A 12,722-nucleotide genomic window follows, 5' to 3' on the forward strand; every position below is an offset into this window, starting at 1 on the left:
GATATCCGGTAATCGGTAGTCAAAAATTTTAAATTTTAAATAAAAAATTTAAAAAAATGACAATCACCAATCAATAAACAGATAGTTTATCACATCAGATTATTATCGAATATCTGATAAAATTTCGGATTCGAATTCGGATGCCTTCTCTAAATTTCTGCTGGATTCGGATAGCGGTTTTGCTATTCGGATTCGAATTCTAGTGTATCCAAGCCGTATCCAATCTGTTTACAGGGTCTAAACGTAATGTTGGCTTTATAGGAATTTTAGTGTAGCGTGCACCTAAAAACAAATGATGGTCGACGGCCAAAATTTTCATTCCAAGAACGGGCATTCAGGAGGTTCAAGCTTAGAAAATAGGTTACCGAAAAGGGGCTAGAAAACTCAATATAATACTCAGCAAGAGCAAGTAGCAAGAGCAGTTACCATTCATAATCCACATCTGGCAACTACTTCAGTGCTGAAGAGTATACCGAACGCTGCACAAAGGTGTGGGGAGATAATAACACATTCTAGTTCACAAGTTGCTCGTTCATAGCAGTAGCTAGCGTACACGGAGTAAGCCACCTTTATAAGTGTAGAGAAAAGAATCTTTGTAATTCTTTTTAAATGAAAGCTTCTTCATTTCTTTACATTTTTTTAACTAAATTCATGAGATCAAATTCCTCCAAGATAGCAAGACAAACACATGCAGGGAGTCGTCTCCATCACAGAATCACGCTTTAGCACCAAGAAAAGACTGCAGAGTGAAAAAACATGCACACGTTGCCTCAGACAAAATTTTAGCCATTGCTAAATGAAGATTTGAACTAAACTTTTGGGAAAAGAATGCAGCATTCCATCTGAGAATATATGACTAATGAAGTAAAGTAATCAAATTTACGAGACAGTCTGGATGACGTGCATTTTAGCCAAACAAAACAATTTCAAACAAAAATTCACGAGGACATTAGCTGATAGTAACAGCCATAACACAAACACAGTAAGTGTAGCTATAGAAAAAGCTAATAATCAGTAAAACCCCAGAAAAACTTGACAAGGGATGGGATGAAGCTTAGGGGAATTTATGAAACTTTCAAATTCATCTATGGGGTAAGGGACTTAGTAAGTTCCTAACTGTATAACACCTGTGCCTTCCATATTCAATTACTAAAATAGTGAACCATAGATCATTTACAAGAATGGTGTACAACCAATGAAAATCAATTCAAAGCAGGGAATAAATGGTATAACTAGGCAGGCTCTTTGAACTTGTCACTGGGACCAGTATGTCTCGATAGAAATGAGCTAGCTGGTGTTCACCAAATGTGACTTTTAATCCTATTTGAGTTTCAGAGACAGACTTAATCGCTAGATTTATAGCTAGACAGGGTGATGCATAAACAAATAATTAGTTTATTAACATAAGAATAAATAAATAAAACAAATATATGGATATTTTTGCAAGTGTGTTTTAAAACTGGCATGATCAGCAATTCCCCCCCCCCCCAATCCTTTGGGATATATTGAGTATTTTTAATTTAGGACTGTAAAATTTAAAGATATATTCAATGCTGAGTGTCTAGTAAAATCAACCATCAGTTTTTTAAATTTACGCACGTATCTACCCTGCCTGCTTTTCCAAAATAATTAGTAAGTAACCCACACTCTTAACTGTTCCTGTTGAGTATCTAATATAACTACAGATTTAAGTGTAACTACCCTGCTTTCCAAAATAAGTACTAACTAAACCAACTTAGTAAACTGTTCCCATCAGCTGTGAACAGTAAGGGTATTTTAGTCACAAAATGACCAAAACACCTTGCTAGGTGAACAAATGCCCTTCAAGAAAGGTTCTATGCCCTTCACTGAAGAATCATCACTTACGACCATGCATCCGATCTAAACCCCAACTAATTTGTACACGCTCACTTGTCTCTCCTTTTACCTTCTTGACTTTGGCAGGGAAGGGTGGAAAACATTGTTCCTGGATCTAAAACCACCCGGCTACTTCTGAATTCCCAGGATTTGTCATCACACAGCCTTCTCTATCCCCTTCGCATTTCAAATATTCACCCCCTTTATTCTCTTCCAGCTTGGAGGAGATGTCTCATGAAGCCGATGCTCTGATGGGTCTTTGAGTCATTCCTGTAGGCATTTGCAGATTGCTGCCTCAAATTGTTTGATGTCTTGTGAAAAGGGGGGAAAAATCATAGTTTAGTAGTCACATGTAGACCATACAGATGCCTGAGAACCCATGGAAGTATACAATACTTTGAGAGAAAATTATGGTTTTTCTGGTTTATCAGATACGAGTGGTGACTCCAAACTACTTCAAATTTCTAAAAACTTTCACTCAATCAGTCCCTTGCACAACCAAAACCCAAAAACAAACTAAAGACACGCAATCTACATGGCTATACCACAAACCAACAATGGGAAAACAGACAAATCTGTGTTGCAAGATTTTAATGAGATAAGCTTCTGAATTCCCCCCCCCCCCCAATCTCTGTGCCTTGCGACAAGAATCTGGGAAGAAGTACAAAAGAAACAAGGGAAAGACAAGGGTATGATAAAGGATTTCTGTTCTTTTAGCATTTTGATCTCTGACTCGCAGTTCAGTGAAAAACCAAGAGCACTTTTTCACTCTCTAACTTTACAAAGGAATTCAGACAGATCCAGCACTGAATAGGCAAATTCACTTTGAAATTAATTTAGGATTGATAGAATGGGTTTGGGCCTTTGTTTCAAAGGTTTGTCAGGTCATGAGCCTATTCTATGGGCATAAAAGTTTTAATATCTAAGCCACAGAAGAATTTAGGAGAGTCAATTGATAAAATTGATCTAATTATGTAAATTCTGCTCAACTTAAGTTGTAAGGGCAGAATTTAGCCAATGTTTTATTCCAGTAGTTCTTTAAATTAGAAATAAGTCATTAAAGGGCCCATGATTTGGGATCCCAGTCAATGTAAAAGTGTGAGTCATAAAGACCTAATTGAGTCAGTATTTCTATTTCCTAGACTAGGTCAGTTGGTTTCAAATTTGAGTTAGGGTTAACTTGGGAGTTCAAATCATATCAGACCTCCTAAGTATCACGTATAAATAAGCCACTCGACTTGATTGATAGGGGAAAAAGACAATTCCCATTATCAAAAAAGCATTCTTAGTTCAAGACCCCTTTGTGAGCATTTTTGTTGCAGCAATGTTTCGTTCAATTTTGTAGGTCCAAGATTGAAAAAACACTGGTTTGTGTCAGCTTTGGTCAGAGGTCAAAGAGTTGAATATTCCACCAAGGTTCTCGGCAAAAATCCAGCCAAACCATTGATTTCAAATCTCCACAAGGCTTTCCATCCAAATACATGGCAGCAGAGCCTATCTCATCTCCTTCTCCTATCACCTTTTTTTCAAATTTTCTTGAGCTTTTGAGCTTCCAAAGAAATCCAAAAATTCAGCAGAGCCTATCTCATCTCCTTCTCCTATCACCTTTTTTTCAAATTTTCTTGAGCTTTTGAGCTTCTAAGGAAATCCAAAAATTCAGCAGAGCCTATCTCATCTCCTTCTCCTATTACCTTTTTTCAAATTTTCTTGAGCTTTTGAGCTTCCCAAGAAATCCAAAAATTCAGCAGCAAATCTATGCCAACCTAACTTTGGATTTGTCCCACACTTACGTACGTCATTCCACCAACCCTAGCGACCTTAGATCCTAGATCCTAGTCTGGTCTCATTCTAACCATCTAATTCCAAGACACATTTTCTCAGAATTTCTTATTTCCAAGAAACCTTGAAACCAAGAACCCTCATATCATCCAAGTTAATCATCCTAATTCCCCCCCCCCCCAACAACAAAAAAAAAAAAAACACACACAACACACACAAAACTTTGCAGGATCATATCTCTATACCATTAACTACCCTCCAAGTTTCATCCCATTCTAACTCCTATGGATCCCAATTCCCAATCTCAAAGAAATTATTACACATTTCCCGTGGGCCTAGTAATTATTGATACCCTTTTCCTGTGAACTCTACCTAAACCATCCCATATAAACCTATTATAACCTATTTGTCACAACCATAGCTTCACAGGTCACAGATTCAAACCCAGTTGAGGTCATCCCCCATAATTGATCACATAGGCAGCAAGAATTTCAAGAAACTTTTTCCTGGTCCCATTTAGGGGAGCCTAAGGTCAAGACATTGAAACAGCCTCTCAGCAAAAAATTGATGCTGTCAGACTGCATACGAAAAACTGCCCCCCCCCCCCTCTGAGGTTCCTCCTTTCTCTTTTTTAAGGTCCCACTTGGGTTGGTTCTCCGAAAGATCTTCAAAGAACTAGCCCTCATTCAATTGAGGCTACACCAAATTTTGTATCTTTGGCATTCTGACCTTTGATTTGAAATTCTAGGGGAAAACGAAAACAGCTCCATCTTATTCGTTCAGTTTGTCATTTTAGCACAAGGGGTTACAAATGATTTTTTATTTTCTATAGTATATAATAGTTATGAACTTAATAAGAGGAGGAGATGAAGAAATCGATTGCTCTTTCCAACTATTTTGAGAATTGGTGTGAAGATCCGCCAAGATATCAGCTTTCTTTTCATCAATGGAAGTCTTTCCAAAAGTCCCTCTTCCCATGTCCTTCTAAGGAACTCCGACGATGTGTGGAGTATGCTATTTCACCATAATCTTTTGGGAGAGTAGACCAACTATGACTTGGGCAGCCGGAGAGAGTAATTCTCCTCATCTTTATATTCCAGGTGCTCCTCCTGGCGAGATGCTTTAGCATTTCAACATCATTCCTGAGAGAGTCATGAAAGGGAAGATCCATCTCAAACAAAGTGGATGAGAAAGAGAGATTGAATGGAAGGACATATTTTTTGGGGCATTTAGGTCAACCTAACATGATAAAAGCTATGCTATGGTGTTGCCTGACAAAACAAGAGGCGTGCTACACTATAATGCGAATATAGTGATAAGTGGGCAAGGGTTAGCAAAGGGTGTTCCCCGTAGCCGACATTCACGCCCAGAAGCAATGAAAAGTAGGTGAGGATTCCCATGCCATAGGTGAGTGCGAGTAAAGAAGATAATCCATAAACATGGGATCAAATTGGCATCTTGGAACATACAATCTTTAACAGTAAAAGTTCAAAATTAATAAGGTTATGGGGAAAAGAAGGATTAATATAGCTTGCATCCAAGAGATTAAATGAAAAGAGTAAAAAACCAATGTTTGGACTAGAAAATTTGGTATATTGGGGATAAAAGCAACAAAAGTGGAGTAGGCATATAGTAGATAAGGATTTAAATAGTGATACTGATGTGGTAAATATTAAAAATTAGGCAATAGGATTATAGCTACTAGGCTTGTGTTGAAGAAAGACATAGTAAATATATAATTAGTGCATATGCACCCCAAGTAAAGCTAGATGAAAGTTCAAAGTTACAACTTTGGGAAATGGATGAATTAGTACAGAATTCATCAAGGAGAAAAGATTATCGTAGGGGGTGATTTAAATGGAAATATAGGTATATATATATATATATATATGGAGGAAATGGTTTTGGAGAGAAGAATGAGGAATGAATCTTAGTTTTAGATTTTGTTGTGGCTTTTCATTTATCTACCATAAAAACGTACTTCAAAAAAGAGAGAGGAGCATTTAATTACCTTCAAAAGTGTACACCATAGAAGCTAATAGATTTCTTCCTAACTAAAATGTTTGAAAGATTGTTGTGCAATGATTGCAAGGTGATACCAGGGGAAAGCTTAACCACAAAGCATATATTGGTGGTCTTATATGTGTTCCTCACTCCATGAGCTCATAAAAAGTGTGAGGTTAACTATCCTAGGATTAAGTGTGGGGACCTAAAGGAGATTGCTTCAAATCTTTCACTAATGAAAGTAATCAAAAAAATAAAGTGGGAATTTGAGGGGGACACTAATACAATATGGAATGAGATGGCTACATGTATTAAGAAAGTCACTAAGGACATTATAAGTAAAATCAAAACGAACACACCATTCTTATAGAGAGACTTCGTGGTGGGATGGTGAGCTTCAAGCAGCCATTAAGAGTAAGAAAGTCAGCTTTACAATATGGCACAGGAGTAAGGATGTAGAGGATATACAAATGTATAAGTTGGCTAGGAATGAAGCTAAGAAATTATGGGAAAAGCAAAGGAGAAGAAATATGACGATTTATGTAACAAGCCAAGCACAAACGAAGGGGAAAAAACTACTTATAAGAGAGCTAAAAAAGGGACATGAATACTAAAGATCTAGACCATGTTAGATGTATTAAAGATGAAGACGAAGAAGTACTATTACGTGATTTGGACATTAAAAAGAGGTCAGAAGTTAATTTCTCTGGCCTACAAATAATTCAGGTATATATGACTCGGACAATTACACCTTCATCATGGCACTAATTTTTGAACATATATATGGAAAATCATAGAGTTTGAAGTAAATGAAGCTCCAAGGAGGATGAACGTAGGCAAGAGACAAGGTCCTAATGAAATCCCAATAAATGTATGGAAGAGCTTAGGAACCTATGGGCTAGTTTGGGTGACCAAGTTATTCAACGAGATTATGAGCACACTAAAAAATGCTTGATGAATGGAAGAGAAGAATGGTGGTGCCCATTTAGAAAAATAAGGGGATATTCAAAGCCATAGTGGCCATAAAGGCTATAAAGGCATGAAACTAATGAGTCATACTATAAAATTATAAAGAGAATAACAAAAACCCATTTGAGACAAGAAACCACTACTGCAAAGAACCAATTGGTTTTATGCTGGGAAGATCCATGAAAAGATATAGGGAGTGCAAGAAGTATCTTCACATGGTCTTTATTGACATAGAAAAAGCTTATGATAGAGTCCCTAGAACATTAATTTAGTACATACTAGAGAAAAGAAATGTTGCTAGTAAATATGTGGTTATAATTTAAGATATATACATTGTTCGGTTAAAGTTTTAAGAAATGTGGGGGGACAAGGTGGAGAATTTCCAATTACAGTTATGTTACATCAAAAATCCACTCTAAGCCCATATTTATTTACACTTTAAGATGGACGATTTAACCAAAGACATTCAAGATGAGGTACCTTGGTGTATGTTTTTTTCTAATGATATTATTTTGGTAGATGAGACATAGGTAGGTATTTATACCAATTTAGATCATGGAAATCAACTTTGGAATCAAAATGCTTTAAACTAAGTATAAAGAAGACATAATATCTAAAATGCAACTATGGTCACGATTGGACAAAAGATGAGATGGAGAGACTTGATGAGAAGATCATTCCACAAAGCAATTTAGGTACCTAGGCTGAATCATAAATCAAAAAGGCGATATAAAGGATATTGTTTCCCAAAGAATTAAAATAAGGTGGATGAGGTGGAGAGGTGTGTCAAGGGTCTTATGTGATTGACATATTCCTTTAAGCTCAAAGGAAAATTTTTACAACATTTACGTTTGACTAGCTAAGTTGTATGGTGAGAACTATTGGGTTGTTATGAAGCATCATACAGATAAATTCAGTGTAGCAGAAATGAGGATGCTAAGATGGCTAGGAGGCAAAACTAGGAAGGATAAGGTAAAAAAGGATCATATTAGAGCTGGTCCAGAAATAGTTCCAATAAATGATAAGCTACTAGAAAGTTGATTAAGGTGGCACAACCTCAGTAGAGGCCTTCAAATGCCCTTGTGCAAAGAAGTGATTTAATTCAGAAGGAATTAGAAGAACTAGGGCATAGGATAACCTTAAGGAAGTGGTGACAAAGGATATGCATACCTTAGGCCTTATATCTAGTATGGCCTCAAATAGAACTAATTGAAAGGCAAAGAGTCATATGAGCAACCCAATTTAGTGGGAAAAGGCTTATTCTTGTTGTTGTTGTATTATATCCATACATAAAATTTATGAGAACCTTGACAAAAAATTACTAATATTGAATTTACAAGGAGGTAAGCAAAGATTAACCAAAAAAGAATTTCAACAATTATAAATTTGCCAAAACTTAGTTATGGAAGGGGGAAAAAAGAAGAAGTATGGGGGGAAAGGGGGATATGCAAGTGACAAAGACATCTTACATTCAAAACCTAAATCGATTATTGGGTTTCCAATTAGGTGGGAGAGAACACAAAAGGGGTGTAATCTCATTACTAAAATCCTTCGCAAAGCTTAAACTATTTGTATGTATTCTTGTGTGAACTAAGCTTGGTTGTCACGGCAGCAAGGCGATTTAGGCTAGTTGAGGCACTAAGGCGAATAGGTGTCCACCGAGGCAGTCAAGGCATTTGAAATGACATTTGAAGTGTAAGTACAGTTCCTATTTCTAAGCCCATATTAGAGCACTGGCTATATGTTGACAACCCCCATGATGCCTCGCTTCATCTCTTTTTCTTTTTATTATAAAGTTGTAAACAATGGAAAGGTCTTTGAAATTATGAATCATACTCCTCGCATAGAGGGTATGCTACTCATCGGTATGTCAAGCCGCTAAAGGGCGCACAACCAAAGATGCTTCCCAGGGCGTTACTAACCATTAAGTACTTAGGACTCTACTAGAGATGCTTATGGTGCCGATGGGCATACCAAATATTGTGCCCTAGTTATCCACCTCATCTAACCATCTATTATCGGGTCAACCAAATCCACTCCTATTCCAACTACCCCTGCTCTAGCCACTTCCCATTCCCGTGCGGGTTATGCCTCTCAAGCTACAGGTAGTGCAAGTGCTACTTAATCGGCTAAACCAAGTGCATCATAGTCGGATTAAAGCCCGAAGCATCCTTGCTAGTTACAACTCTCTCTCATCCGGTTCCACCCCTATCACTGATCCCTTCATCCCTATCACGATCTCGAAAGTCTTCCATTTCCTACTAGGAATATCTGGGAAGTTTTCGTCGTCCAGGTAGGTAAAGAGCGAGGGGGTCTTTGATACTATGAACCTTTCATCTCTTCCCCTCCCACAATAAGGACATGCCTAAGGATGCTACTTTAGACAGGCGTGCTTCTTTCTATGGAGGCGCGCATCACTTTTAACGTGCTTTACCGGCAAATGCATGAGTCGGAATGTAATAGCTAGGAACGTTACGGGGAGGAGAATCCAAAAAATATATTGAATAAGTAAGAGTCAACATCTCTCTAATCAAAATTATCATCACAAGCAATAGTTAAAACAGCTAGTTGATCCACCGGATCAACTTCTGCCTACCCCGCCCGATCAAGGACCGTCAAAGAGTGTTTTTTATTCAACATGAGGGTCAGCCTATTATCCCACCCACATCTATCCATAAGTAGTGAAAGCGAGCTTGGTTCTCCATTTCCTACTAGCAAATGAAGAGTAGAATGTGGCGGAACACATTGAGCAATGTAAAGGGCTTGGGGTTGGAGCATGGACATATGCAAACATTCAAACAACCTCCATTATAAAAAAAAATTTTAGTAGTACTTACATATTGACGTACAACCAAGCCCTTTACACTGCTCCATGTGCAAACATTCAAACAACCTCCATTATGAATCAACACTACAGGTACTATCTGGGCTTGACAAGACACCAAAATAGAAAGCGGGTGTGTGTGGGTTGTCCCATCAGCGGGGATCTCCCTATCGATGAAGGGAATCACCCTATGTATTGTGATTTGAATGACCAAGGGAGTTAAATAGTCTAAAACAAAGGCCTTTTGCATAATCTCAATCATCTACTCTCAGTGATGTTCCAAGATTATCAATAAATCAACAATTAAAATCTGCACGAGGATTTTCTTCAGTTGTTCCGCCACATTCTACTCTAGCTTCTTGAGAGCCTTGTGAAAGGCCTTTATTATTGGGTCTTTCTCCATTGCTTTCTCCTTTCTTTTGTCCTTCCGTGGTTCTCAAATGGTCAAGTTTGGAGCAATGTCCCGACCTACACATATTTCCTATCTCAGCACATTCTTCACCTTCTTTCTTGTTCACTTTCACTACTATCATCTTGGTTTCATACGTCCAAGGCACCTTGAAAGCCTTACCTTCCCTTACTTATAGGTGGGGTTGAGATAACGATAGGTGAAGGTTTAGAGATAGTGATGGTGGCTGGTGTGGGGTTCTGAGAGTTTTGTGGAGGCGTGGTAATGGGAATAGGAGTTGGGGTAGGTTGAAGAGGGACATGGATTGAATTGGTGCTGGCCTAGGTTGTGGGATAGTAATGAGAGCTGATGCAGGCCTTGGTTGATGGTTGACATGGATTGCGACAGGTTGGTTGAGTGCAAATTTTTTGTTCTGTGGTTTGGCTGGTGGGTATTTGAGAAGTCTTCACTGAGCTAGCTCCAGCTTACTTTTATGGGGTCTGCCTTTAATTGAATTGAATTTCTGTGAGGGTCATTGTGTAAGGGAGGCTGATAACTATGGGTAGCTATCTCGGGATAGCCGCCATCAAGAATACTGCATGTGGGGCCTTACTAGTGAATGGTGTTGAAACCTAGCCCTATATGGGAGTGTTGGACCTGCAAAGCCTAGTACATAGGGGCAAGCATATGTTTGTGTCTATCTAAGCAAGCATATGTTTGTGTCTATCTAAGCAAGCTATTTGTGTGCACCGATTGATAGAAGCGGCGAGTTTTGGTTGGGACAAGCTATCACATGCATGGAAGTGAGGCAAGCTAAAATAGCTTCCTTAGTTGTGGTGTTTTGGAATTAACTACTCTAAAAACTGAAAAAGAAATTTGATCTTGTGTGACGGCTATGCGTCAAGGCTCTCCCTCAAGCCCATACACTCTTGTTCATCATAAATATCTCACATCTTATAATAACGAAAATTATTTTAAAAAAAATACACACACACGCTAACATTATGCTACCTCAAGTCATCAAACATACCAAAAAACCACATACAGTAATTAACTAGGTCCTAAATAAATTACAATATGTAAGTACTACTTAAATTTTTTTTATAAAAGCAGTAATTCATAATTTACTATAAGTATTAATGTATTATACTATCATCAACTATTCAGTTCAGAATCAAAAAACTGCTGGAATTGGACTTCGCAGGTAACCAAAGGATCAAGGGAGCTACACTTTCTGCCAAAGAAGAGCGGGAGTCAGGCTACGGGAAGAAGGTGAGTGTTGAGGGTTTTTTAGGTTAGAGATGTTAAGTGTTTTCTATATCACATGCAAAGCGAGGGAAAAGATAAAATGGTTTTCTTTTTTTTTTTTTTTTTTTTTGGGGGGGGGGGGGGTAAGTGATCCCATGTATCTACTATACGGTTTAGTTTTGATACATTATCCAATTAACATTGTTAGATATGCATCTAAATTGATAGCTTTTGATTTAGCATCTTTAGTTTTTTTCCCTTAAAAAAAATGGATAAGGCAATCGCCTTGACCCTCAAGGCGTCTAAGGTAACACATAGGCGACCGGCAACAGCCTTATGTATATCATATAAGGTGAAGGTCACCTCACACCCTTGAGAACCGCCTGGATGCCTATACTCACTTTGTTGACACCTAGGCAACGGTTTGACAACTACAGAACTAAGAACCACTAGCCCCTTAAGTCTCAGGCTTCACATCAACAGCCAAACAAGCTTAGTTTCTACAAAACCCTTACTATTTTGTTACCTGGATGGAAACCCAGCTATGGGTTCTTCTTCTAATTGCAACTTGTAATGAGCTAGGTCCCCTCAATTGACCCTCAAAACCCAAAGTTTAAGCTAGTATCAGGGATTTTTCTCTTCACCCGAGATTGAAGGACATGGAATCTTTTTCTGTTGAGTTACAGAACCATGTTCCTTGCTTTGATATTTCAGCTTATCCGGCTTTCAGAGAAATCTTGAGGATGTCAACGTTGTAAGTTAACACTGGGTTCGAAATATGATGCATCACTTCAAAAGAATTGCTTCAAACAAATAAGATGGGTCTTCGACATTCTCATGATCCATCATAGGAGTGAAAATTCTGGGAAAGCAAGCTACCAATTCTGATAACACAACCACCCAACCCACTATTCCAACGTCACATTTTCTGGCACCAGTCACTACCACAAACAATCACTAGTAGGAACAGGTTGAAGCTTTGAAGCCCCTTTGGTTGTGCATGAAACAACACTAGTAGAGAGGGAGAGGATGGGGAATATTCCCTATCTGAAAATTTTGAAAACTAACGGTTACCACCGTGAGTCGACAGTCTATCCTTAGTTGGCTATATTTGGGAACCCAGGAGGTACAAGTGCAAAATTTAACAATGTTTGAAGCAACTCTGACTTTCACTACATCTCAGGCAGTCCAGATAAAAAATAAGACAAAAGCCCCATCTATTATTAAACCCCATTGTAAGAACATCAGCTAATTGATCTCCAGGCTTACCAAACAAAGACTAATCCGCCCCTGTTCCAGCTTCTCTTTGATGAAATGGGATCAACCTTCACATGCCGGACTGGATTGTAAGCAATACTACTAGCAGATCTATTGTCACAGTAAAAGCCTCACAGGTAGGAAGCATGAGTAGCAAAAACTTCAGGGAAAATTACATACAGACAGATTTGCAATCAATTACATGTACTACCTCTAAAAAGAAATCAATTACAAATATCCCCTTGCTGTTAATATCATCATTTAGCTTTACTACTTTACAGTAAGGGGGTATTTGTAATTGATTTTTTTAGGGGTATTAGATGTAATTGATTGTAGATCCAGGGGGTCTATGTAATTTGCCCAAAACTTAAAACAGTCCCAAGAGACACATTAACT

General features: G+C 38.1%; 1 protein-coding gene across 1 annotated transcript in view; it reads right to left on the reverse strand.

The window, feature by feature from the left end:
• Nucleotides 1–248: 248 nt before the first annotated feature.
• LOC149028286 (serine/threonine-protein phosphatase PP1-like) overlaps nt 249–12,722 on the reverse strand; it is a 34,369-nt gene continuing 21,895 nt past the window's right edge. Inside the window, exon 4 of the mRNA XM_089135766.1 lies at nt 249–739. Coding sequence (XP_088991892.1) covers nt 716–739 — 24 coding nt within the window. The 3' untranslated portion in view covers nt 249–715. The remainder of the gene's footprint in view (nt 740–12,722) is intronic.

The sequence above is a fragment of the Hakea prostrata genome, chromosome 1 (genome assembly GCF_041222555.1).
Source record: "Hakea prostrata isolate BN-2017 chromosome 1, UWA_Hpros_2, whole genome shotgun sequence".
NCBI lineage: Eukaryota > Viridiplantae > Streptophyta > Magnoliopsida > Proteales > Proteaceae > Hakea > Hakea prostrata.